Source organism: Pezoporus flaviventris, unplaced genomic scaffold (assembly GCF_033815535.1).
Source record: "Pezoporus flaviventris isolate CSIRO_AGI_PZ_B2104156 unplaced genomic scaffold, CSIRO_AGI_Pfla_v1 ptg000031l, whole genome shotgun sequence".
Classification (NCBI taxonomy): Eukaryota; Metazoa; Chordata; class Aves; order Psittaciformes; family Psittacidae; genus Pezoporus; species Pezoporus flaviventris.
Genome location: NW_026892579.1, coordinates 2425490 through 2451672, shown reverse-complemented (window position 1 = coordinate 2451672; position 26183 = coordinate 2425490). Strand labels below are relative to the sequence as shown.

General features: G+C 38.7%; 1 protein-coding gene across 6 annotated transcripts in view; it reads right to left on the bottom strand.

The window, feature by feature from the left end:
• The window catches only part of TBC1D32 (TBC1 domain family member 32), an 85296-nt gene extending 80687 nt beyond the window's left edge, over positions 1–4609 (bottom strand). For 3 of the 6 annotated variants that reach the window (XM_061460025.1, XM_061460028.1, XM_061460030.1), the window contains exons 1-2: positions 4451–4608; positions 1987–2141 (exon numbers count right to left, since the gene is read on the bottom strand). In XM_061460025.1, the coding sequence (XP_061316009.1) occupies positions 1987–2141 (155 nt within the window). In that variant the 5' untranslated portion in view covers positions 4451–4608. Of the gene's footprint in view, positions 1–1986; positions 2142–2498; positions 2613–4063; positions 4116–4450 lie in introns of those variants that run through there. The other 3 variants (XR_009744505.1, XM_061460027.1, XM_061460026.1) reach the window with 3 other exon arrangements.
• Positions 4610–26183: the final 21574 nt, after the last annotated feature.

Below are 26183 nucleotides of genomic sequence, written 5' to 3'. Positions count from 1 at the left end.
AAACAACAAACCCAAAACTAGTTGTAGGACTTTAATGAAAAAATACAACAGAATACATGCTACTTATATAGTTTAAAATCCTGATTTCTATCACTGCACATAAATTTTTAATTTTATTCAGCTTTCCTTTTTATTAGCTTTCTGAAGATCTCATGCTTCCCTCTTTTCTACATCATAGTGGGAATGAGGGATAAAGGCAGGTCTCAGAATCTGATTAAATTTCTGAGGCAAAATAACCATGAAGCAAAGACAGTGCTCATCAAAATATTGCTCTGAACTAGCAAACTGGACAATCCTAAAGCACACACTACTGATAAAGACATTTGCAGTGTAGATGGATGGGCTAAGGGTCAAAGAGAAAGTTTCTTAATGGTCTTACTAATAAACCACCACATGGTCTCTTTGACCTTCCACAAACACCAGCCTATACTGCCATGGGTCATGAACAAGACTAGAATACCTCCAGAAAGATATTTCAGCAGCAGAGTAATACTCACATTCTGCATGTAAAGCATCACTCGGTTTTCCATTAAATGAAAGTCAAAAGCTTTTCTTATAAAAACAAAGAATCCTTAGGATGATCCAAGTTTTTAACATACCAGAAAGATTAACAGATGCCATGGTTTCGCTGTTCTGAAGTGGAAAGCTGTATACACACTGTTTCCATCAGCTGTGGGCTTTACTTCCTCATTCTGGCTATTCTCAGAGGAAGAAACATTGACCCAAGTAATTTCACTTTTTTTTTGTTGTTGTTCATACTTTTTTACTGCATATATCCTCCTTTAAATTGTTGAGGTTTCATTTTTTTTCCTTCCAAATTACATGTAATTTTCAACTTGATGTGTTTAATTAACCTTTTTTACTCTGATGCTTGTCACCTAGTAAGACTGCCAACAAAGTGGTAGCTGATACAATTCGTAATACAAATTAAAATTGAGCTAAAATACATTTTAAAACATTTAGCATCTTCAGAAGATACAATGCCACAAATGTTTTAAAATTATAGTGAACATTTTAGATAAATAAGCTCTATTTCATTTATTTTCACCTAACTTCTATCACTGACAAAGTAATGGTAAAAACTAGATAAATTTAAGAGAACACAGATTGTGCCACTTTTGGGGAAAAAAAACAACAAACAAAAAAAACAAACCCACAACAAACAAAACTGGCAGGCAATCAGCTTTCTCAGGAATCAGTACCCAAAATTCTGGTCTTCACTAAAATGCCTCCAAAGTCATTCCAGCTTGATAGTCTCTTGACTTATCATAAATGCATCCTAAAAATCTCCCATGTGTAAAAAAGTAAACAAGTTAGAATACCATGGAAAGGGAAGAGGAGTGTGGGCTCCAAAAATCTAGATTGCATGTAAGTGAGGTCACACTGTCATGTCTGATTTAACATGAGTGTGACAGGGACACATTTCTGCTTTATTCAAAACATAAATTAAAGAACAACTACCTGTAAGATATAGAAGGATTTGGTAATATAAGCCAGACAGATCAAATGTGGAAATAGCCTACTGAAAATTTTACCTTATTTTGGGAGGGGAAAAAAAAAAAATTTAAAAAAAATTGTCTAGCAGATGTCAAAAATACTGCCCGACAGCCTTAAGTGAGGATTTCTCCTTCCTTCTGTTCACGTGTGCATTTAGTACATTACATGTGGACATTCAGAATGGGCTAGAGTAAGGCAGTTTTGCAAGTTCCTCTCACAAACAGCTGATGAGTTACTATTACATTAGAAATATACTACCAAGAGTGAAAAAGAAAAAAAGAAAAACCACCACAAAAAAGAAATCTGACAAAATTAATTCATTCTTTAATTTAGCATCTTTTGACAGCTGGCTTGTGACAGGAATGCCTATATATAAAAATACATACACATTCACACTGCAATATAAACTGTAAGCATTTCCCAGGAATAATATAATTCAACACATTTCACATCCCTTCAAAATATTAAAAACAGCAAAAATAGTTTTACTTGTGAAAATTCTCATCTGTTTCCTCCAAGTGCAAGAGGATCTCTTCTGCACGCTCTACTGATGGGGCTCCAGTGATTTTTTCCTTCACACTCTGTAGCAACTGTCTAAGCATAGACTGTAACTGAGCTTCATCTTCACTTGTAAAGCAAGACATCTGTATAAAGCAAACATAGTAACAAGTTTTCAGAGCTCCCTCCCCTCAAGATTCTAAGAAAAGCATAAATCCTTAAATTGCCACTTTTTTCCTGTTATAAATAACAAGAAATATTCTATCAAAAGACACAATTACAGACAGAAAATATTTGATAAAAGCTTATCTTCAGACTAACTGGAAACAAAATAACCAAATCAGTTTTCATAAAGCTATCTTAGTACAACATTCTTAAATGAGATACTGCATTAAGAAAAAACTGATTATTCCTTTTTGTAGTTGTTTAAGGACCTATCAAATAGGCACAAGTTTACACCATAATTAAAAAAAAAAAACAAACAAACAAAAAACGATTTTTACAGATGTAATGATGATGAGAAACCTCTACATGTCTCTCAGCTGCTTCTCATCTATTGTTACTACCCAGTTCTGACTTTTGGATCCTTCTCCTCAGAGCTGCAGCCCATCACTGAAGGTGCTGGCAGCTTTTGCAAGGACCAGGTGGAATAATGAGAACAGTTTAATTTCCCTGCAGTAATCAATTAAAATGACCCGGCAAGAGTCCTGTCAATTTAACCCTACAGCTACTGGGAAAACCTGGGAGAAGCAGCAGCAGCAGTGAGAAACTAGAGACATCTGCCAAGTTCAGAAGACTGTCCATCAGCTTAATTTTCAAAGGTTGAAAAAAAAAACAAAAACAAACCCCACCACCCAAACATCCACTTCTGTCATGGATTAATTAACCTAAATTTGTTGCTTAAACTTCTTTATATGCCAAAGAATACTTTCAACCCCCAGGGGCAGTTCCAGCTTATATATTTCTAGTCTATTTGAGGAAGGCTAATTTAGAGACTTTTATTTTAAAAAGTCAATCAGACTCTCTTTGAATAAACAACATGCACACTTGAAAGAAACAATATAATAAATCACTTCTTCAGACTTAAACACTATTAACTAACAAAACAATCAAGGCCATGTAACACCAGCTGGAAAATTACCCCTTTACGAAAGCTAACTTCTCTGTGAGAAGTAGCACAGTTGCTGAACATTTTACTTTGACCAAACAGAGTTCAGCATTAACTCAATCATCTTACCAGAAACTGCAATAAAATAAATTAAAAAAAACAAACAAACAAACACACATAAATCCCTTGTAACAATCTTAACTCCTTGATTTACAGCCCTCTTTCGAGTCTCAAGATATTTAATCAAAGTCAATGCATTTTTAGGTCTATATAAACCAGTCTCATAAGCCTTCTATTTTGACCTTAGCACTGGGTAATATCCTTATCCCCTGCAAAAACTTCACTTAGTATTTTGGTATAACTAGGCATTTTTAAAAGCATAAAGTATCTGGATGCTAGCTGGCAATCAGTGCAAAGACCCACTTAAATTGTTCATAAAGACAAATAACAAGAATACTGCCGTTTCACCTCCAGTTTGTTTTGAAAAGACTTATCCGACTTCTGTAATCATCAACACAGATATTTATCTTAAAATTAATTTGTATAGGTTTGTGACCTGTTGAGTTCAGGTTTTTATAGCCGTTTTTTCTCTGCAGACGTATCCCCCATTCTGTTTCCAGGCAAAAGTCAAGTTATTGTTTTCTCCCTAAAAAACTTTGCCCTAAACCCAGTTTGTGCTGTCTTTCCAAGTTCAAATTCATTTTCCCAGCACTGTCCCACACCTGAAAATCCTGCCCCAAAACCCATGGGATGATTCAGAAGCAGCAGGTTGGGGGCAACGTTTATCTTTGCACGAGCTTTTGCTTGAACAAAAGAAAGTGGTAATTTTAGCAACAAACATACTGTAGCAGTTAACAGACATAAAAGTAGTGTGAGAATTCCCACCCCCTCTTGATTTTTATCATCATTCAACTGCGCATCAGTTTTTGGCAGCAACCAGATTTCTAACAACTCACGTACGAGAGCAGCTTGTCTTTTAAAGTATTAGGAGAAGCTAAGCCTGACCAGGTCCTTCTCTCAACGCTACCTCTAAAAGCACAGAGGAGGTACGCCACGGCATCTTGAACGCGCTCAGCCCCAAGCGCCGGATGAGAACCGCGGCTGCTTGCCAAGAGCTCTCCGAGGGGCGCTCCGCCCGGCCCGGTTCGACCCGGCCCCAGGGCCCCGCAGGACCAGTTCCGCCCAGCCCCAGGCTCCGGGGGCCCAACTGGGCCTCGCGGCTTGCGGAAAGCAGCGTCACGGTGCACGACCCAGCCGTCTCTCTGTCTCTGCCTCTGCCCCTGCCCCTGCCCCTGCCCCTGCCCCTGCCCCTGCCCCATCCCGAGCGCCCGGGCCGGAGGGAATCACCTTGTGGCAGCGGCTTCCCTCCCCGTCCCGGCGGCCGTGCGCCTCCCGGGGCGGCGGCCCTTAGCAACCAGCGGCGCCTGCTGCTGACTCTCGCAGGGCCCTTAGCAACATCGCGAGAGTCCGGAGGGACGCGGGAAGGCTGGGCCATTGCAGGTCACCGCTAGTTCCACTCCTGCCTGCGGGGCAAAGTCGCGCCGCCGTCCTGGCTCAACGCGAGGCTGAGGTGTCGGCCCTCGCTGGCTCCAAACCTCGCCTGTACTCTGGGTCGCCGCAGGGTTTCCCGGCCACAGGGGCGGGAAGAGTGGTAGCCCCAGAGGTCCTGCGGCAACCCTGTGGAGCATGAAGCTTCGTCGTTTGCTGTGCACCGGCCGTTTGGCTTTCTCGGTCCTTCATAGCGTGCCTTGGTGGTTTGTGTTTGCCAAATAATGCAAAACGAAGATGCCGAGGTATAGCACTAACCTGGGAAAGATTGATCTGCGGTTTGCCCTCTTAGCACTGTGATGGCATATTCTGATGACAAAATTACTAAATTCTTATCAGTTATTTTAAGTGGATAAATTGTAATTATTTTTTTAAAGAAAAAAAAAACCCACAACATATATTTGGGAGTCTGTCCAATTAAAAAAAGTTTAAGAAATGGTCTAATTATGGAATTCACATGCCATTGAGAAAAACCACATGCGGGAGGGGATTGAGTAACCTTCATGCATGTTGTCAAGTGGAGAGTTATTTTAAGGGTGATTACCAAGAAGACAACTCACCTTTTTACAAGGAGGCACATGGAAAAGATGAGTAATGGGCACAGGTTACTCCTGGGGAGATACTGACTGGACAAAAGGAAGATTTTTCACAATGAGATCAATCAGCCATTGGAAGTGCTGTCCATCAACAGTAGACACTTTTAAGATTTAGGTGGACAGGATGATGGGACATCTAGTCTAGGTCATGCTTTGCCTAGAAAGGTCAGACCAGGTGATCCTTGAGGTTCCTTCCTACCTGGTAGTCTACAATTGTATGATTTACATCGTGAAGTACCCTGCACCCAGGTAATGACAAGGGAAAACCCGTGGCATAGATAACTGGAACATTGATCGATAATGATCCCCACCCACCCAGCAAAACTCTAAACATTCAGCTGCAGATAATTTGGCTTTCCCTGTCTTCAGACTCGAGTGTCAGGGCTCGCCTCTGCCCAGCCCTGGTGGCCCGCAGCTGCCTGTGTGGCACAGGTTTTCCAGAGAAGTCAAAGGAAAACACTCATGCTGTTTCTTCCAGTTTACATCAGCAGAGGAGCAGATTGTCTCAATAGATTGAAACATGAATGGCAAGGTATTTTCCAGTGCTTTTCAACTCTCCATCCCCTGCTGAAATGAAGGACATATTACAAAATCAACAAATAATATTTTAACTATTTGACAAATGCGTAACACAAAACAGCAAAAGCATTTTTATTTGAAATCATTTCCAATTAGCTTAGCTATAGCAAGCCAGGAATGAGTTCCAGTAAACACCGATAATGATGTTTGACAGTGCTTCAATGTAATGTGACACACCTATTTTTTCCTTTACTCCTTTTTTTTTCTAATGATTTTGATAATGTCAGTAATGCTAGTCTTTCATGAGGACATGTTCCTTTAAGTGTATCTGTAGCCCATACAGTTAATAGAGCTCTATCTAAGTGAGATGATCCAGCCTCTCACAGAACTGCTAGGACACTGGGGTCAGGCATGTAAAATGCAGTATTTCTATTGGAAAATGATGATTCAAGAACTGAAACATAAACCTGGTAGCTCCTCAGAAACAAGATTTTGATCAGTTGGAATAGAGTCTCTGGGGTACCTTTAATGCTGTTGCCTCCAGCACTTTGAAGTGGTCGGTGCCCTCGGGTTCCTGCAAAACAAAAACTGGAATAATTATCTGCTGGCTGCTGCATTCACCAGAGCCCTGTTAGCTCAGCTGTGTACTCTCCATGTCTTCTAAGTGCACTGTTCAGAATGGGCTACAAGTGACAGCAGTTTATTCTTCATCCATGCCAGGCTCTTATTTCACAGGCAGCAGAGCAGCTTACTCCTTATCTGTCCCCATACCAGATGAGAAGTGTTGCGGTCCAACACTTCTAATTGCTCTGTTGCTTCACAAGCACTGATTCAGGTGACAGCGCCTCAATTCATGGCTGGTATGGAATAAAGGAACTCAATATACATAACATTCAGCATTCCGAGTCCTTACTGAAAGAGCCTCCATTTCAGCATGCCATTCCTATCTTATAAAGCACCTTATAAGACAAATTTCAGTTGTAGTGGTATCACAGAAAGAAGTTCTCATGGTACCTATAGTGATTCCAAAATACTTTCATTTCTTTCTGTTCTCTCCCACTTTCTGGATCTCCTCCAGCTTCTCTTGCTATATGTTTTGCAGCAGTTGGAACCCAGCGCCCTTTCTCCGGAGCCGAACTGCAGACCTCAGATGCCATTTGGCATGGTCGTGAGTGTGCATCCAGGCAAATACCTTCTGAGGTTGATATTACAGAGTGAGCAACACTATCCTGAAGATTATTATGTTTACATGGATGCATGTCAGTCACACGAAAGAGATGTTGCAATCACTGTGAAATTACTCATGCCAGTTTCATGCTGCTCAGATTCCACAGTCTCGTAGACCAAGGCATCCTTCTCATTGGCAACAAAAATAGTCCAGTTGTTCTCTCCTGGTTGTACAACCAGGAAGACCCCTGACTTCTACAATTTTAGAAACAGAGGAAACAGCAGGTGCATCAGTTCTTGGAGTGTGTAGCACATAGGATAAACAAAATTTCAAACTGTGAAACATAGAGATGTGAGTCAGGTATTATAGAGGAGTTTCATTTCCATACCTTATGACTCATATAAGATTCTCTCTCCATACCTTGAACATGTACTAAAATTTGAATTACTAATTTACCCTAAGTTTCTGTAAATTTAAAATGTACCTGTAGTTTCTCCAATGTGGCAGTTCAGGACGGACAACAAAATCTTCTTTACAGCTAACTGTAGTAGTGGGAACAGCCAGTCTTAATGCTGATGTCCTTACACCCAGGGACAGAATTTCTCTCATCATTCTCTTTTCTTGCATTGTAACTGTCCAAAAGACCACTCTTTTGTGGATGGCACACAAAGGTCTGGAGAGATTTTGATTTTATGTAGTTTATGCACAGCTATTAGTGTCTCCAAGAATGTTTAACTAAGACTTTCAGCAGCTAAGTAGGTAGAGACTTCCTACGGTTTTTGTTGTTTTTTTTTTTAAGCAAAAACTAAAGAGCTTTTTTTGGGGGGTGTTTTTTTGGTTTGGTGTTTTTTGTTTTTGTTTTTGTTTTTTTTTAATTAAAGGGATTATTTTTTTGGTATCTGATAGAATAACTTACCATAACCAATTTATATTGAAATCCCATGTCATGCTTTTCATTGGCTGATACAGTTTTCAAAGGAGTATGTATCAAAGAAGAACTAAAGAGAAAAGCAAACTGCGCTTGATCAAACCAAACTTTCTGTACTCTAGTCCACAGCTAAGTCAAGACCAGGAGAGTCCAGGATATCCCCTCTTTAGACAGGTGATAGGACGAAGATAAGTGTCAGGAAAGGAGAAGTAAGTGTGAAATCTGGCTCTGGAGGTTACACAAGAAGCCTACCACACTTTTCTGAGTACTCTGATATCCCTAAAGCAGTTCTTGAGCCCCCAGGCAAAAATGAAGACCCTTTTATGGGTCAACCCTTTTATGACCACTGTAGCATTTGTTGCCCTCTCCCATCATTATTCATGGGAGTTTCCCAAATTTGGAGGAACAATGAACATGTTTTGAAACTTCATTAGATCATAATCTTACCATAAATATCAAAAAGGAAACTGCTTAAAATATTACAGCTGATGGGAAAGTCTTTTTAAATAATCTCCAAAGGAAATTTTTTGTTTTGGAGACCATCTGTCCTTTCCTCCCTGTGCACTCTGGGGACATACTAGAAATACTAGCACATTACTAGATGTTTCCGTTAAAACAAACAATAAGGAATTGGTGGGTAAATGGGCATGAGAGTTGCATGCTGGATCACTTCATACTATCAGCTCTACTTTGAAGGCTTGTGTTAAAACATATCCATACAGAATTTACATCGGTTCCATAACAAAACAATTATCATGACTCTTGTCTAAAGTTACATCAGCTGAGTTTGTACCCTGCTACTGAGAGCTAAGCCAATATGAGATGCATGCAAGCTCTTAAAGGAATTAAAAATTAAAATTGGGTTAGTTTACTTATTTGATAATTAAACTTCAGTTATGCTGACATTTCATAAAGACTAAAGACCTTACATTGCTTCTCTTGTCTGAGAAGAAGAAGTGAGAAACTAGAAGGAGACTCTCTTATAACATTGTAAAGCACCAACTCAGAACCATTCTGCCCAATAGCAATCAGGAAATGTTATTGATTAAAATTTTAACTTAGTGAATATATAGACACTGATTTTTTTCATCTGTATTTTATGGTGAAGTTTTCAGTTTCTGCATGTGGTTGTAAAAGTAACTATTGGAACTGAGGTACAGTGCGAGTGATAAAATTTACACTGCAATGCAAAGTAACTGCCTCACTGAATTAAAGACAAAAGAGGCTTCAATGACAATATAAATATCCAAATGCCAATAAAATTATTTTCTGATTCACAAATCTTTCTTGGTGAAACTTCAAGGAGTGAAGAACACCCGTGTCACTGGCTCCCATTGGCCTTAGGCAAGTCTCTTAACATTGGACCTTACATCTCTATTGGAAATTGAGCATAATAAAATTATATTTACATACCATTATAAAAATTAATGTCACAGAAATACCATATAACCAAGTGGCATCATAAATCTCCAATTTATTTTCCATTTCTTTTCTAATTAGTATTTGGTCTTTTTTTTTTTATCATATGTTCCCTGAAGGTGGCAGCAATATTCTGGGGTTGCATGGCTGTCTGACTTTTGATTCTATTGACCTGTAATATGCATTTCTTCCAATGTAAGTGTATTTGTACTTATGTATATTTATGATGTGCTAAAATCAAACTTTGATGCCATAGATATTGCAGTTGCGGACATATGATGTACAATATCACCACAGAATATGAAGAAAATATGTTGATCTGGCGTGAAGGGATTGCATATTCTTTTGTCTGGAAAAATTCAGAAGCTAAAAGAATATTCCAAAAGTATTTAAATTAACATTTTACTGTCGCTTGTAGTGAAAGTTATCCATTTCATGGGTGTCAGTGAAGTCTGGATCGTGCACATTTTCTGAAGTGAACTGTTAGCTTGCTTGTGGGCACTGTGTTAGCACTTCAGAACACTCCAAATACTATCTGTGATCATTGAAGGAAGATCATAGACTGACTGTAGGGTTCCCTGCAGTTCCATTCCTCCATTTGATCTTAATAATTTATCACTGCTAGAGTCACTCAGGTGAACTGTATCTCACACCAGCATCACAGGGTTTTAATTCGGAATCTCTAGCCCTTCTTCTTTTGCCTTAGACTCAATACACTTTGCATTATTGTGAAATGTTTTTGCTGTGATGCAAGGCAATTATGTCAAGACTAGAAACAGGAAACAATTTAGAGATCTTTCTTCTTTCATTTTGCTAGCAATTACCTGGTCAGGGACTTGCAAATCCCAGCTGCAGTCTGAACGGAAAGTCGTAGAAGCCAGCAAAGATATCTCTGCAGCAGGGCGCTCCCCTCCTTCACCTTCCACCGCAGGACTGCATAATGTTAGGTGACTCTCATGCCTGTTTTTCTTCTGTCAGCTCCAAGTCTGTTTTCACAACGCATCCAGGACAGGGGCCCAATGGTACTGCTGTCTGAGAAGGGTGATGTTTGAGAAAAGGAATTGAATAGCTGCCGATGGCTGTGCTACCAAATGAGGTGCAAAATGGAGGCAGAGGCTTCCCTGGGAGGCTTCACTGGTTCAGATGGACTTCCCAAATCCTCTCACACTTTCAGAGCTGAATGTATCATCCTGAGAGAAAAGTAAGGAAGAAACTGCATTTGTTTTAAACATAATCTCCCCATGTGTGCATGGAACACAAAACCTACAATTTTAATTATGCTAACAGATTTTATTACATTGCACTTCCTAAGGAGTCTGCACAGCCAACCTGATAGCCTTTTTTGTAGTTGTACATGAATATTCCTGTGCCATAGAATTGCCTTTCTTTCTGTCCTCCCCAATTACTTTCTGTGCTACCTTGCAAACCAGTACTTTGATGTGCTGCACTTGAATATTTTACAGTTGCTTGATTTTATGCTCATCTTTTGTGTAGTATCACTGAAGTAACTTCATTCAGATTTCCTCCCAAGATTAAAGTTAATTTCTGCACCTGTCATGCTGACATTTCAGAATTCATTCATTAGCTCTTCTGAGCGGCAGATGTGGTATTCTGTTGCAGATACTGACTGCTATTCCTTTTTGGCTTTCTCTCTGTCTTAAAATGCGTCATTGCTATAACTTTATTATACCATCCAAACTATCAAGCTACATAAGTGGTTTTCTGTTGATCTACCAAACCTTCTCTGTCTTCTGGAAATTGAATCTGTCCAGATAAACTACAGCTCTCCTTATCCAGTGAGCTGTCCTGCTATAGTTCTGAATCCCACTATCAAACACAATGCAATTTCTTTCCTGCACCATCACACCAAGTGCTTTCTGTAATCTTCATATTTGCAGGGAGGGGGTCAATTACTTGACACATTTGTTATGTAAACTGTTGATTTGTATTCTTTTGTTAATACAAGTTATAATCTTGTTTTATGAGTTTCTTCTAAAAGTACAGAACAATCTAGCTAGATGTGACACATAGAAAACTTTGTTCTCTTCATTTCTGGAATGCTGTAAAATGCTTGAAAAGTAAGCAAATTGTGCTCTTTACTGCTCATTTGAAACTACTCTTTTGTAAGACTAGCCCAGGAGAACAGAATTTGGCCTGTGCTTTGCCATCCCTTTGTATGCTTTCATCAACATGAGCTGTACACTTTGTACTTCATTTTTCAAGTATTTTGTATACTAGCAAACTGTGACCTCCTCAAACATCAAAGTGATGTTTTAAAGAAATAGCAAAAACATTGCTTGGTAACAACAATTTCTTTAAATTCCAGAAAGCACTTTTTTTTTTTTTACTTTCTCTTTTACTTCACTTAAGTAATGTCTGGGATCCTAACATAATTTTACATCTAAGAAGAGGTTTTAGAACTCCTCTGAACAAATACCATGTCTGAAGTAAAGAAAGATGGGTGAAGGAAAATAAATACCAGTCCTGAATGCCTTCACACACACACACAGAAATGGTTTTGCAGTATTGGAGTTGCTATGCCACTCTCATCTCTGGTCTAATTCCAGTGAATTTTAGTGTTAAGGATGAATTAGGTTCTGTAGCTCTGCAGATACATTTCTCTGACATGAATAATAATCTCTAAGTAAAAAATAGAACACTTAATATTTTCACTTGTATTTATTTTAGTGCTCTCATGGCATGAGTAAAATTCCAATGGAGACATGGTTTTATGAGTCAAACTCATTTCAGCAAGGAATAAGACAAATACCTCTGTATCTTGATACACCTCCTCAGTAACTGTCACAAATTTTGTAATGCATATTTTGTCCCAGACTGAATCACTGTCCTCAGAAGATACTGGCAAGTAAATAAAATATTAGGCATATATTACTCTATTTTAGTATTTCGAGGAAAAAAATAAATAAATTTTGTGAAAGCCATATGGCTTGCATCAAAATGAAGAAATCCGTCCACAGAGCAGGCATAATAAAAATACCTAGGTCTCTCTACCTGTGCTTTACGATACAAAAGTGCAAAGCTACAATCAGTTTGACAGGTCTTGCATCCCGATGATTGAGACTTAAGTATTACAGCCTGCTTGACATGACGTGTTCTGATTTTTTTAATCTCTCCCTGAAAACAATAAAATTGAAAAGCCTGCTAAAAATGTATCATCTATCTCTCCCACCACCACCACCCCCCATCATTTCAGAAAACTCATCACTTTTTTTTAAGGGAAGCACCTCCTCCATCCACACCATTCTGCTTATGCATACCTGTTTGGGGCAACTACTGGAAAAAAACATATGGGGAGTCCCTGTTCTCCTGAGTCAGAAGCTTATTTAAATTCACATGTTGGGACTCAGGTCCCTTGATTCAGAGGATACCTTTTTTCCAGACTTGTGAATGGTCTTTACCCCACCAGACCTGCAGTGTACAGGTCAGTGCTGCTGAGAGGGAAAGAGCTGTGATTCTAGGGTGGGAGAAGTCAGCTAATGATGGGGGTTGAACTTGATAACTTGGGTTTACAGTCAGAGAAAGGTGTGAGCATATTCTGTTTCAGTAAGGCTGAGTGTAATCTTCAGGCCTTTCACATAATGAATATCTCATCTGTCAAATGGGGTTTGTGAACTAGATTGAATACTGAATACTCTGCTTGGAATCCTTGGTGCATAATGCAAAGTATGCAAATAATTTGGTAATTATTATTTTTAAATCTGTTTCACTTTTAGCGCATTCTTTTAACTCGGGTTCCTGGGCTTGCACTGGAGAATAATGCAGTAGCTGAAGGGAAGAACTCTTGCGGATGTAGACTCTAGGCTGAAGTATGTTGATTAACTTGATTTATGCTGATGGATCTATCTTAAATTACACCAGTGGAGAATTCAACCCCAGTTTTAAGGAGGATATGCTCACAGCTGAGTAGTTCTTGGCAAAGTTTTCAAAAAACTGTAAAAATACATACCTGATTAGTTTTCAGCATAATTTTGCTAGCTGCTACTTTATAGTGTTTATAGCACTAAATAACTGTAATGCCATCGTGTTTCATACTCTTTACTGCTTATGCACCATATGGTATTGATGTGCATTATATTGCATATAACTCAATACAATAAATATAGCATTACAAAACAGAGCTGCTGCATTTTTTTTTATTACAAGTAGGTTACCTACTGTGATGAAAATAATATAAAAATATAGGGAAATTATTATTTCTTTTCTTCCTAATTTTAATTCATGAAATAACTCATGCTAAATTAGGTGCAATTTTCATGAAATTTTATACAAACATAGATCTTGGTGTAAAACAGTAAATACACTCTGCTTACAATTTTATGGGGATTACACCCGATTTTTAAAATTAGCTTATGTTTGTAATGCTTTGCCTCAGAGGTTATTGGAAGATCAATCCTCAGGGTTATTGCACATTCTTAGTTGTTTCTGAACAGTTTCTTGCCATCCCAGTGGATGGCAAGAATCTCAGTTTTGCAGAACTGAACCATTTATTCTTTCTATTATTTAACCATATATAGAATTTTTTGCATTTTAACCAGGACACTCCAATTCCTATCCATTAGAAATGGAAATACTTGGCTAACTTACTGAGATGAGCTGTCCTCTGCAGATGACTAATTACTTACAGAAATATACTGCATAGCTCTCATTTCATGGACTTGTGGGACCTGGTAGCCAAAAAAGACCATAGAAATAGCATTTTCTTAGGCAGTACATGGGAAGGTTCAGTGGCCCAAGGCTCTCAGCTCATTCTTACTAGTTTTTTGGTTTGCCTTCCCCCAGAATACTGAAAAATAAAGATGCAGGTAGAAAATAGAGAACTGTCCCTCAAATCCTGCTCTGGAGTTTAGGTACCTTATGGAGGGCTGCAGGCACATGCCTCTACTTTTGGTATCCAGAGTCCATATTCTCTCCTGAGTGTAAGCACCCATCAAGACTGCCTGAATAGCTAAGCAAAGCTCCTGGTGTAATGTGCGTAATGTGAGCACCACAGGAAGGGGAAGGAAATTTCCTAAAGCAATGCTAAATTCCTGTAGCTGGAAAGCGCATACAGGGACGAAGCTTGACTGCAGTGTTGTTAAATACTGATGTGAGGGTGTTAGTACTTCTAATACTCTTAAGTCTAGTAACTTAAGTTTAATATAAAATACATGATCAGTCCTGACAGTAGAGACAGTCGCACATCTTACTCCTACACAAGTGTCCTAGTGAGAGCAGAGCCAAGCTCCCCCTCGTTGGCTTTCCTTTCCTCTGTGGCAGATCCTGACCTCCTTCACAAATCCTCAGCAACAGAAGACAGTCCTGCTTAGATTAGCTTACTCCTCACTAACTATAAAACTCTCCTAGGTGCAGGTTTGTGTTGAATTCCCAGTTTCTAGGGCTGAGTTAGACAGCATCAGTGAGCACTGTGAGACTTTGAAACAGAAAGAGGTGTGCAGGCATTTGGGATCTTCAGAGCCAAACAGGAGTTACATGCTAATTTTCAGTTTTGGGTATAAAGTTTACCAAAATCTATTTATAGGAGAGTTCCTTCTGAATGTGGTCCTAAATGTTTTCCATTTTTGCATGTGCATCTTTACTCAATTCTCTCTAGGTCAGTGACAGTTCTTACACCAATTTCTGGTGCCTAGAATAACATGATAAGCATAGAATGTAGAAGATGTGTCATATTTTTATATAAGCATAAGTCTCAAATTGTAACTTATTTTGTGTAAGTGAAAGGCTTTTTTATCAGGCAGGTGTTAGAGCAAATTACCATCTACATGAGGCACAGAAGGGAGTGGAAGGCAATCTAAATCAAATGTACAAGGAACTGCTTATATTTTCTGTATTTTAGAAGTTTTATCAGAAAGAGCATGTAGGAAAAATTCAGCCAACCTTTAACATCATCTGTCAAAGAACATTTTTTAATAAGTTACCAGAATCTGTCATCTTCCAACACTACAGGTTGCTTGTGTCAGAGTACCAAAGCCTTGGTTCATAATACATTATGAACATAATACACCAATACAGACTAATTTTTCCTGGATAATTTTTCCAATGTCAGTAACACTGGCTCTATCTTAACACTCTCATGATTTTACAGCAAAAAAAGACCAATGGAGCTACTTCACCTGAATCTTCCTTCTCTTCAGTTTTGTGCTAGTGTAAATAATCACAAAGAAATCACATCTACCCTGGTGTTAGTGACCTAGTCATGCTTGGTAGTATAAAGGCATGTCATGCAGGTCCCATGGAAGGACAGACAGGACCAAGCTCAAGCTCTCTGCAGTCATTACTATTCAACCTGCTGCAACTGTGACCCTCCTGGAATTTTAAACAGAGACACTGCAGCAGCTCATTGGGAACAAGTGAAGCTGTTCAACTGCTGATTATTCCAGCAGAGCCTGAGCAAATTAATTAATAATTAGGTGTGAAATTAATGTACACCTTCTGTTTTCCTTGGTACTTTTCCCATGCTGCTAATTTGCTTCTGCACCACCAAGGGACAAAGTAGATTTAAAGAGTATGTGTGAGATTTAAAGAGCATGTGTGAGCTAAAAGTCTCCTCAAATAAACCTTGTTACACTTGCTAGCATTTTTAGTATTGTATAGAGCTTTGTCTTAGAATCATAGACTCATAGAATAGTTAGGGTTGGAAAGGACCTTAAGAACATGTAGTTCCAACCCCCCTGCCATGGGCAGGGATACCTCATGCTAAACCATGCTACCCAAGGCTCTGTCCAACCTGGCCTTGAACACAGCCAGGGAAAGAGTCTTAAGTCTTTAAAGTGTCTGACTCCTGAAATCCTAAATATCTTTAGTGCCTGTTAAGGCTTAATTTGCTGATGAGGAAGAGAAAATAGTGTTTTATCTTTCTGTTCTATTATACTATATAGATATATAGTATCTTATTTCATTATGTCTTATCCTGTATGTTTGCATTTCAAATGCATAATTTGAGAGTGTTTATATAGAATGTACTAGCTAAAAATGGTGTGAGTTGATGTCAGGGCTGCAGTATTTTGTTTAATGTAGCAATGTGTTGTTGGAAGGATTTTATATGTTTTTGTATGTTAAGCAGGTTTTACTCTGAAGGAGTGAAGTTGAGTGTACCTGACAGCCCCCATATGAGCACTCAATTATACACAGAACCAAAATGCAATGTGAGTATTTACAGACATTTCAGTGAAATAGTAGCTTGGATTGTCATCTGCAATATAAGGTTTGGGAAGTTCTCCTGGAAATCTGAGGTAAGACAAGTTTGAATCTCTGTTCCTCCTAAAAGGTGAGGTTAGGGACTTTTTGGTCTAACTGAGCCTTTTCTGGGCCCTTTACTGTGTGTAAGCCTGTAGCTGTGCCCGATTTTTTTCTTAGTCCTCATTCTGTTTATCAGGCTGTGACTTTTGTTTTCAGTAGTCTTACTAGCTTGACCACTCCAGGCTAATGGACAGGGATACCTGTAGTGCAAGGGAAATTATTTACATATGGAAACTTCCATGAGAGTAGTTAGAAGCAAGGTGCTTAAGAAGTTTAAGAAGTGTTCATTACTACAGGAGCAACACATGGCACACAAGAAGATGAAAGGTTCTTTCCCTTTTCAGAGAACAGAATAGGAAATCCTTTTGTAGGCAGAAGGATATTCATAGTCCCAAGTTTTACCTCTTTCTGAATGTACTTGACCTGGTAGGAAAACTCAGCAGGTCTTTACAAGATTGCTTTCTGCTTGTTTTGAATTTGGTGCTATTCAGGTATCTCATTTCAGTTCCAGGTAAGAGTATGATTTTAGACAACTAAAGGTTTTCAAAGGTGAAATTACTTTTGACACACGCTAGCAGTCTTTGAAGTAGCTCATTTGTAATGCAGATAATTTCCCAAACTGCTCTTATTGCATACACTAAGAAAATAATCTGGACAGATTTGAGCTAACCCATTTTATTCAGATTAACTTTCTTGCCAGCATGTTAGGAGAGGGACTTTTGTGGTCCCAAAGTCTGTTTATTTTAGTGATGCACCAAAAAGTAGCACTTTCCTTTCTTTGGATGCTATTTACTATCAAAAGTTCTAGGGATAATCTGAAAGGTAAATAGTTAGACCACTTGTAAACTGTGGTAGGAATATATGCCAACAGTTAGTTTTACAAAGGGTAGTATTTGCATATAAATCCAAAGAACAGTTTACGTAAAGATTTTTAAAAGGCTGATTCATCAAAAATCAGTTACAAAAATACATTAGGATTAAACAGAATCTAAATGTTATGGCTGGATTTAAATGGTATTATTACACATTTAAATGTTTGGCACTGTGTTTCTATAGTCCTAATAAACTGAATTACTGTTTCTTAAAAAAATCTGTTTCTGCTGTTTATCCCATTTGAAAAATGTTTGTGCTTGGACTGCCTGGCAAGGGCAAGGAGGGAAAACCCTTCCACTGAAGTCGTTGCTGGTGAAAGCACTGAGCAGCACCTGAAATCTGGACCATGGCACATGTCTATGTGAGGGACTATCCCCTCAGCAGTAGTTACAGAGTTGGTTTGTGACTACCAAGGCTCACCATTTCCCAGTAAGTCAAATTTTAAGGCACTCTCTGTGCAATCTAAGGTTAAAATGCTGTTAATGCAAGCCTATTATTAATATGGGTGTCACCAATTTTCTGATACAGATGTTCTGTTTCTTTCCATCTCTCCTCATAATCCCTTTCTAAGGCCACCCATTCTGCTTCATCCATGCAGTCAGAATCTCCTGAGTAAGACAGGGCCATTTATTCCATGCCCATTTTTAATCATATTTTCTGATTACGGATCCTTTGTTTTAATCAGAAAGTTTTATCTCAGCAAAACCTTTCTCTTCAGTATTAACTTATCAATATATACAGGTGTACTATGGCAGTGCAGAATAATTATTCGTAATTATAACAATATTTCATTATTTCATCAATATAACAAAATCAGCATTCATTAATAACATGGGTCACTTCTTGCTTTTCACTTTATTTGCTGAGTTTAGGAATGGAAACCGCCCTCTTTTTAGCTCTGTCTCTTATGTAGTTTAATATGTATGTAGATAGATGCATCTGAGAAAAAGAAATTTAACTTAAGCTTCTGTATCCCATTGAAGAGGAAGAATAAATTATGCTGAACAAATTGGAAATGCTTGTAATGTGTGGTTGCTCTGTGCTTTCAATAATCACATGATCTTTTCAGTGGCAGAATCAGCTGTAGGCTTTTATCTCCACTTCTATGAGGCACAAGTACCATAAGAGGGAATTATATTAAAATCCATAAAACTGAATAGGAGGCCAGAATGTGTGACATGTACCAACTTTTCATTTCAACTACTTGAAGTAGGTGGCATGTTGGGGGCAAACAAACCAGCTTGTCTAAGGTGGGAACCTCCTGGGTGGTTGGTTGTGTGCTGCTGAGTGTGTGATAGTGACAAAGAGAAGGAGGGGACTGCCCAATGGGCACACACCGCTTGCCACCACACTGTTTCTCTTTCTCTTTTTCTGATTATGTTCAATGTTCTGATTCACTATTGTATCTGATTACACCAGATTCAGGAAGACATCTCTCTCTGACACCTAGTGGCTACTGCTTTCAGTGCTTGGATGGGAAAAAGAACTGTATGTCATTATCTACTGAAAAAGATCAAACATGAAAACATCTCTTTCTTCCCCTCATTTATTACATCATATGCATTTCCCAGTCTTTTCAATCTTTATGTAGCTCAGAGAAGCTTTGGGTTCCTAATAGCCTTGAAGTTCACTGTATTCTAATATATGCTGCTATAGTAGCAGAATACAAGACACTGCATTTTAATGTCTGTTTTGCATTAATTTTTTTCCTCATAATTGGCAATGTCCTTCCACTTGCCACCAAAGCAAAGCCTTTCCTCTTTCTCTCCTCTGTTTTTCGTTTGGGTTTTTTTGTTTGTTTGGGTTTTTTTTTGCTTTCATTTTTCTTGAATTTGTAACAGAGATAGGAAAGTGGGAGAGATTCATCAGGTACTTGGAAGATCTTAAATCCCTGCAGCTCTTACCAGAACTCTGTGGAATGGCCACCAACTGCTTTCTTCATTGTCCGCTGCTATGGCAGGCTCTCTTTCCTCTTTCTTCCTTAACCCAGTTTTCTAAAATCCCTAGTCCCTTCACTATCAGTTTGGATCAGGGCCCCAGCATGTATCATTACCTTATACATGCCTCAGGGGAGAAAGTCCCAAAGTTGCTATTATTCTTTACAAGGTCTTCCTGGCCTCCTCCCTTACTATATTTTTCCTTCTCTTGTTAGGCATGGAAAGATTAGGATCTTGTCCTCTTGAGTTTTCCTGAACTTTGGTGTTAGCCAGAAGTTCATTTCCCTAGAAGAGAACATCAAAGTCTATTTAAGTCAGTGGAAAGGCTCCCAGTGATTTTGGAGAGGTCTGAATAATGGCCATGGGACCACAGGATGGGTTAGGTTTGTCAGAATTGCTTTCTGCAGCAACACCATCCAACAAGTCAGAGGAATTGCCATAACTCACACCAATTCCCCGGAACACTTGCTGTTATTGTCAGTGGTAGCTACAGTAACAGTGATGAGCTCTTTCTTGATTTGTCATGAGCTATTTGAAATGTAATTACTTTTTCAGTGATGGTATTATTAAGAATTTTCAGTCTCTCTTCACCAAAAAAAAAAACTGTAACTTTTTTTTTCTTTTTTTTTTTCTTTTTTTTTTTTTTTTTTAGTGTACGGGCAGCAGCCAACCAATTCATACAATCCATCTGCACTTTTACAATGATGCCTCATGTACAAAACATTCCCAGGCTATGCAACTTCCTTTATTTTTCACAAATACTTATTCTCACTTTTTACTGATGTTCAGACAAATTTTTCCAGTATTCTTTTATCCATATAATATTGAGGTTAACATTTTTTTTAAAAATAAGTGACTGGTTACATTATGCCCCAGTAAACCTTTTGCTAAGTTTGATGCATTTAGCACTTTTAATTGTAGCTTAGAATTAGTCCCATCCTTCTGACTATTTCTGTTTCTCTTCACTGAACCTCTTCTTTATTTAGTAATGGTTTCCTGCTTATGAAATCAATTGTAAAATTCTTAACCTGTTAACCACATTGTCCTATTCGTATTTCAACATCTGACTGGTGAATGGGTGCAAGAGGGTGGGCTTCTTACATTAATGTTTTCATGAACCCCTGAAGAAATTACTTTGGAAAGCTTGGAGCTCCTAATTTTTTTCTTGGCATGTATCTCTCAACTGTGCATACCCAAGTACTCATGAGTTCTTGGCTTAACTTTCACAACAAGATCTTTCCTTTGTAAATGTTTTTTGCCAGTCACTTCTGACCTCAAGATGTAACTCTGCAATTTTTCCGACCTTTAAGATTAAATCGCATTATCCTTTGCTGTCTTTTATTTCTTCCTAATAACTAGAATCTCATGTTTTTAAGTCCTTGTGTGTCATCTACTGATACTGTGCTTTAAAGTTACATCAAATGAAAATAGTACAAAATACATGCAAGTTGATCCACAAATTATGATATTTATAACCATTTCTTCTCATTATGATTTCTCAACTATGGAATTTTTCTTCTTCTGTATATATGGTCAAAGTAATTTAGAATAGAAAAAATCAGCATGATCTTTCATAAGGATAAAAAGGGGTGGTTGCAACAATGATAATTTTGCTGGTTTAGTCACACAGTCAAAGAATGGTAAGATGCCGCGGATAAGTCATTTGTTCTGCACTGGCTATGAATCGAAGCCAGCACAGAAAAGACAATCATTCACATCAAAACCAAATTTTTAATTTATCCAGTCTGGTTTAGAGTCCAAGACAGTTGTAAAGAGGAAGAGACAAAGGTCATAATCAAAGATTTTTGCGACATCTCTGATACTATCTCATTCAGTCAAGTAAATGGTGAATTGTCCCATCTGCTTTTCAAGTTCAGGCTGTGATGGTATTACCTCAGGTCTTGCATATGAAAAACAAACAAAAATAAAAAACAACAACATCACTCTTCTTTTAAGACATTCTCAGACCTGTATCATTGGAAGTTGAGAAATGAGACCATACAACCTCTGCCATTTTTGTCTTACTCTGAGAAAGCAACACTGGCACCTAATAGAAAGGAGAACATTTGGCCCACCTTTGGCACATAGGTTTCTTCTCTTTTCCTATTCTCATGAGAATAAGCTGCTAATGTGATACTCTCTGGACAGTGCTGTGTTAGTAACATGTGGACACTTAATAAAAAATGTATGTCAATGCATTGCAAAAACCTTAGTGTAGCTTGGATCACTATTGATTTTAAATAAAATTCTATAAACTGGCATCTTTTGCAGTTTAGCTCATTTTTTCTGCTGCAGGACAGCCCCCCCCCCCCCCCCCCCCCCCGAATCCATGTATTTCCCTACAGTATGAGGGAGGCAGGGAGAAGAAAATCTGAGTTCTTGTTAACAATCCCCCAGAGCCATATATGGGTAGTCCAGATAATTCAAGTCCTCATTTCATCATATGAAACTATATGAGTAAGGAGAAAGGAAGGAAGAAAAGAAAGTTACTGCAAAATCAGTTTGGGCAGTGTCACAAAACCTACAAGTGTCTCAGAACTGAGCAGCTAGGTATATTTGTTAACATGTTGTTCCCTTTCACTATTGAGAGCCTCAGCCACTTAGCAGGGCTGCATTTTCCCAGATGATGTTTAAACTTGGCATAGGAAGACAGTCCTTGTCACAGTTTACAAACACAGCATAAAAATAAAAGGAGCAAGCAAAAAAACCAAAAAAAAACCAAAAAAAAAAACCCAATCAAAACCAAAACCCCATATTCTAAAAAAAAACACCAAAAAACCTGAAGTTTTTCTGAGTTTAAATTTGGAAATGTTATGTGAACTTTTCCTGCAAAACCAGCTTTCAGACATCTCAGTAGGCATTCATGGATACTACAGCATATGCCCCAAATACAGGTTTAATACAGAAAGCAATGTTAAAGGTAGAATTTCCAAACTTTTTCATGTTTAATATTTCAAACCATAACTCAGATTTCTTTAACATAGGCAGTTAAAATTATGTAAGCATTTATATATGTACAGTTCTAATAAATTCAACTAAAGGCATTGTTTTGATAACAAACTCAAATTAATGAATTATGGTCACCACTTGCCTTCTGGAAAAAAAGAAGTTTCCCTCAGCTGTCTTTACAGATTTCAGCAGCTTTAGTGGGATTTTATAGCCCAAGCCTTGAATTTTACTGTCAAGCAATAGACAAAAGATCTCATGAAAGAAGTGGAAGTTAATGAATGGTATTCCTGAAGACACAAACTTAAAATGAAGTTGAGTAATTAATCAAATGTTGTATCCACTCTGAAGATTTCAAATCCATCTAGTAGCATAGAAGGAAATGCAACACAATTTATTTACATGGAAGTTGGAACATTTTTTTCCAATAGAGCAGTCTCCAGAACACTGATCCCTGGCAAAAAACTCACAGCAAGTCCTCTCAAAAGATGCTTCTGGGCACATGAAGGTGAAAGAAGCGATTGGCAGTAGCAAGCATAGATTTTCCAGGCAATAATCATGCCTGACCTGCCTGATGAACTTCCATGTTGAAATGACTGGCTTTGTGGACCAGGGAGAGCAGTGGATGGCATTTACCTTGGCTTTAGCAAGGCTTCCAACTGTCTTCTACAATATTCTTGTAACTAATTTGGGACATTAGCTAGGTTTTTTTCAGTGATGTCCAGTGATAGGACAAGGGGCAATGGGTGTAAACTGGAGCATAGGAGGTTCCATGTGAACATCAGGAAAAATTTCTTTACTGTGAGAGTGACAGATCACTGGAACAGGTTGCCCAGGGGGGTTGTGGAGTCTCCTACGTTGGAGATATTCAAGGCCCGCCTGGACAAGTTCCTGTGTGATGTACTCTAGGTTACCCTGCTCTTGCAGGAGGGTTGGACTAGATGATCTTTGGAGGTCCCTTCCAACCCTTAGGATTCTGTGATTCTGTGACATTACAGTGTGGATGAGTGGGCAGGTAGTTGGTTAAAAGGCAGCTGGGTGGTTGGGCTCAAAGGACAGTGGATTCTGTTTACCTGGAGGCTGGTGACAGTGACCACAGGGGTCTGTCTGCTTTGGGACTCCTTCTCTATAACATCACAGGAGCAGCCTGGTCTGACCTCAGTGCTGAGCCTGCTGCACTGGGGGGACCTCCAGAGCATTTATATGGCATAGCCTTTGTACAGCTGTCAGTCTGCATTGTGGAAAGGATTTGTTTAGAAATGATGCTAAGTTTTTGCTTTTGAAAGCCTGTTATTATCACGTAAGTAACATTTAAACTACTTATAGGAGGCACCAGGAATCACTGATGCAGATCTATTAAGGTTGAACAATATGTTACAAACACTTGAAAATTTAATCTAGTGTGGACTCCAAACAGTTCTTAGAAATGAGGTTTTGATTTTTAATTTCAGAAAAAAAAAGAAAACAAAATCAAAATGAAGTAGGAATGAATCTACTTACTAATAAAAAACCTGCTAAGTGGCAAGTCTACTTACTACAAATTGAATTTATTTGCCAGAATGGGCGTAGAGTCAGAAAAAGTCATTGTGAAAACAGCTGAACACAAAAAGCCAACTTCAGCACTCAAATGTATTCACATAGCTATCTTTGACTGGGAACAGGGTTGGCGCAGAGCATGGAAATTAATAAGCCTTTGCCAAGCAAAGAAAAACGGAGCCAAATTTCAGAAACCACATCACAGAAACATTTCCCCACTGTGCCTGTGGTTGTGGTCTAGTGGTCTGCTGAAGTGAGGGAGAAGAGAGAAGCATGAAATCAGACGGACAGATGTGTCTACAGGCACCAAGCAGCAAGAGCGTTGCAGCACAGTGGCAACCTGGCTCACTGGGTGTAACTCTTTCTTAAAAAGATGAAACTGCACTAAAAAAAAAAAGAAAAAAGGTTTATTAATGCTTTAATCATTTTGAGAGTGATGGATGGGTGTGTCTTGTAAAAGTTACATCTTGCTTGTTGAATCACAGGTATGCTCTTCCTGAACAGGCTTCACTGGATTGTTTTTTTCTCTCCACGTGTGACAACAGGTAACTTATGTTACCAGAAGAGTCATTCTATAAACCTGCTTTCACTATGTTTCTGAAGGATGCTTAAAATGGCTTTATTAACAGTAAGGAAAATGAAACTAATTTTACATGAAAAAAAAAATCAACATAGCCTAAATTTGCTAGACCTTCAGGACAAAACAGTAAATCTAACCCAGTTATATAGCTAATGAATATTTGACTGAGATTTTGCAGCAATAGAGGAGGAGTATCCCAAGAGGAATTCTTATTCATAAAAAGTACTAAGTGATTCCTAGACCAGATGGACTTAATTTCATTCCTACCATTTTTTCTAGGCTGCAAAATCTTTTTCAGTTATTTTCAGTGGGACCAGACAGTAATAAAAGATTTGACTCTCAGCGCTCCTGAGCAGACCTGCAGATAGCACTTAGCAAGTCTAATGGGCCTGGGGAGATGGTGCTGCAGTGATAGCTGAGCTGTGTTTCAGTACAGTCAGCAGCTTTGAGTGCAGCGGCTTCCTCTCCTTGCTGTACTTTTTTTTTATATACTGTGGGGAAAAAAAAAACCAAGGAGTCAGCAGTATGAGTCTGTCTTAAGCTGCTAAGTTTTATTATTTACCCAAAGGATGGAGAAGGTTATTCGCAGAAATAAAGCCAGTCACAATCTATTGAGACCAAGTATGCAAGCTAGCCATAAAGTTCTCACTTTTATTACCAAGGAGGACCATGCTTGGCCAGTGCTGCATACTGCTGTGTATAAAACACTGGCTGCCCACCTTGCTATGTTGCTGTGTCTGCATAGCGGATTTAGTAAAAATTCACAGCATCCTCTCCTCTGTCTGCTGAGGATGCTTTTCTGTCCCATAGTGCAACTTGCATTATAATGATATAAAAAAATGGGAAACGTGAAAAATTGATGAGGCTGTGTGTTAGTTTTTTAAAACCACTAGTGTATTACAGATACATTATATGTAATAAAATGAAATATGAGGAAATATCTTTTCTTTGCTAATTAAAAAAGAAAAAGTAATTAAAAACTGTAGTTACAGGTGGTTTTCTCCAACACATTATTGATGGTCTTTTCTACACTTACCTCATTTTTGAATGTCACCTCTAGCTAAATTTCCTCTTAACTCTGAGGTTTTGGCATTGTTTAGTGCAGTGTTAACCCTTAGGCAACAGCCAGCCCCCACTGTGCCCCGAGAATGTCTTTGGAGGGCAGGGAGAACAGAAAATGAATTGTGCCTACACAGTAATTTCTCAATACATTTTAATGGCGAGGCTGGATACAAAGAAAGCAGAATCTATGGCCTGAGTGACAGGACAGCAGTGGTTGCATTGTGGACAGAGGAAAGGCAGGAAGGCTGGGCTTGTGCTTGAATGGCTAGGTCATTTCTGCCACGTGGATTTTGCAGTGCTTGCTGAGTGGTTGCTCAAGCTGGGGGGGGGGCTTGAGATAAAACACCGCTCGAAACTGGTTATTTAAAGTGATACCAGTGACTTCTTTAATACAAGACACACTGGTTCTCCATTTTGATCACCTCTTAAGTGACTTGACTGACTTCTGTTAGGCTGTGTATGGGAGAAGGTTCCACTGGCAGCAGAAAGGGGACACTGAGAGCAATAAAAAGTTAAGACCAGGATTTTTCAAAAAGACAGTTGATTTTTGAGGTACTTAAGTATTTCTCAGGCACTTCGGTGGGACTTGCTACTTTGCACGCATCGCTGCCACCTACTGCTGAAAAACTGAGGCTACCTGCTTGCATCAATTCTAGGCGATGAGGGAAAACTAATTAAAAGGGCCATTGCAGCATCACATGAAAAAGCATG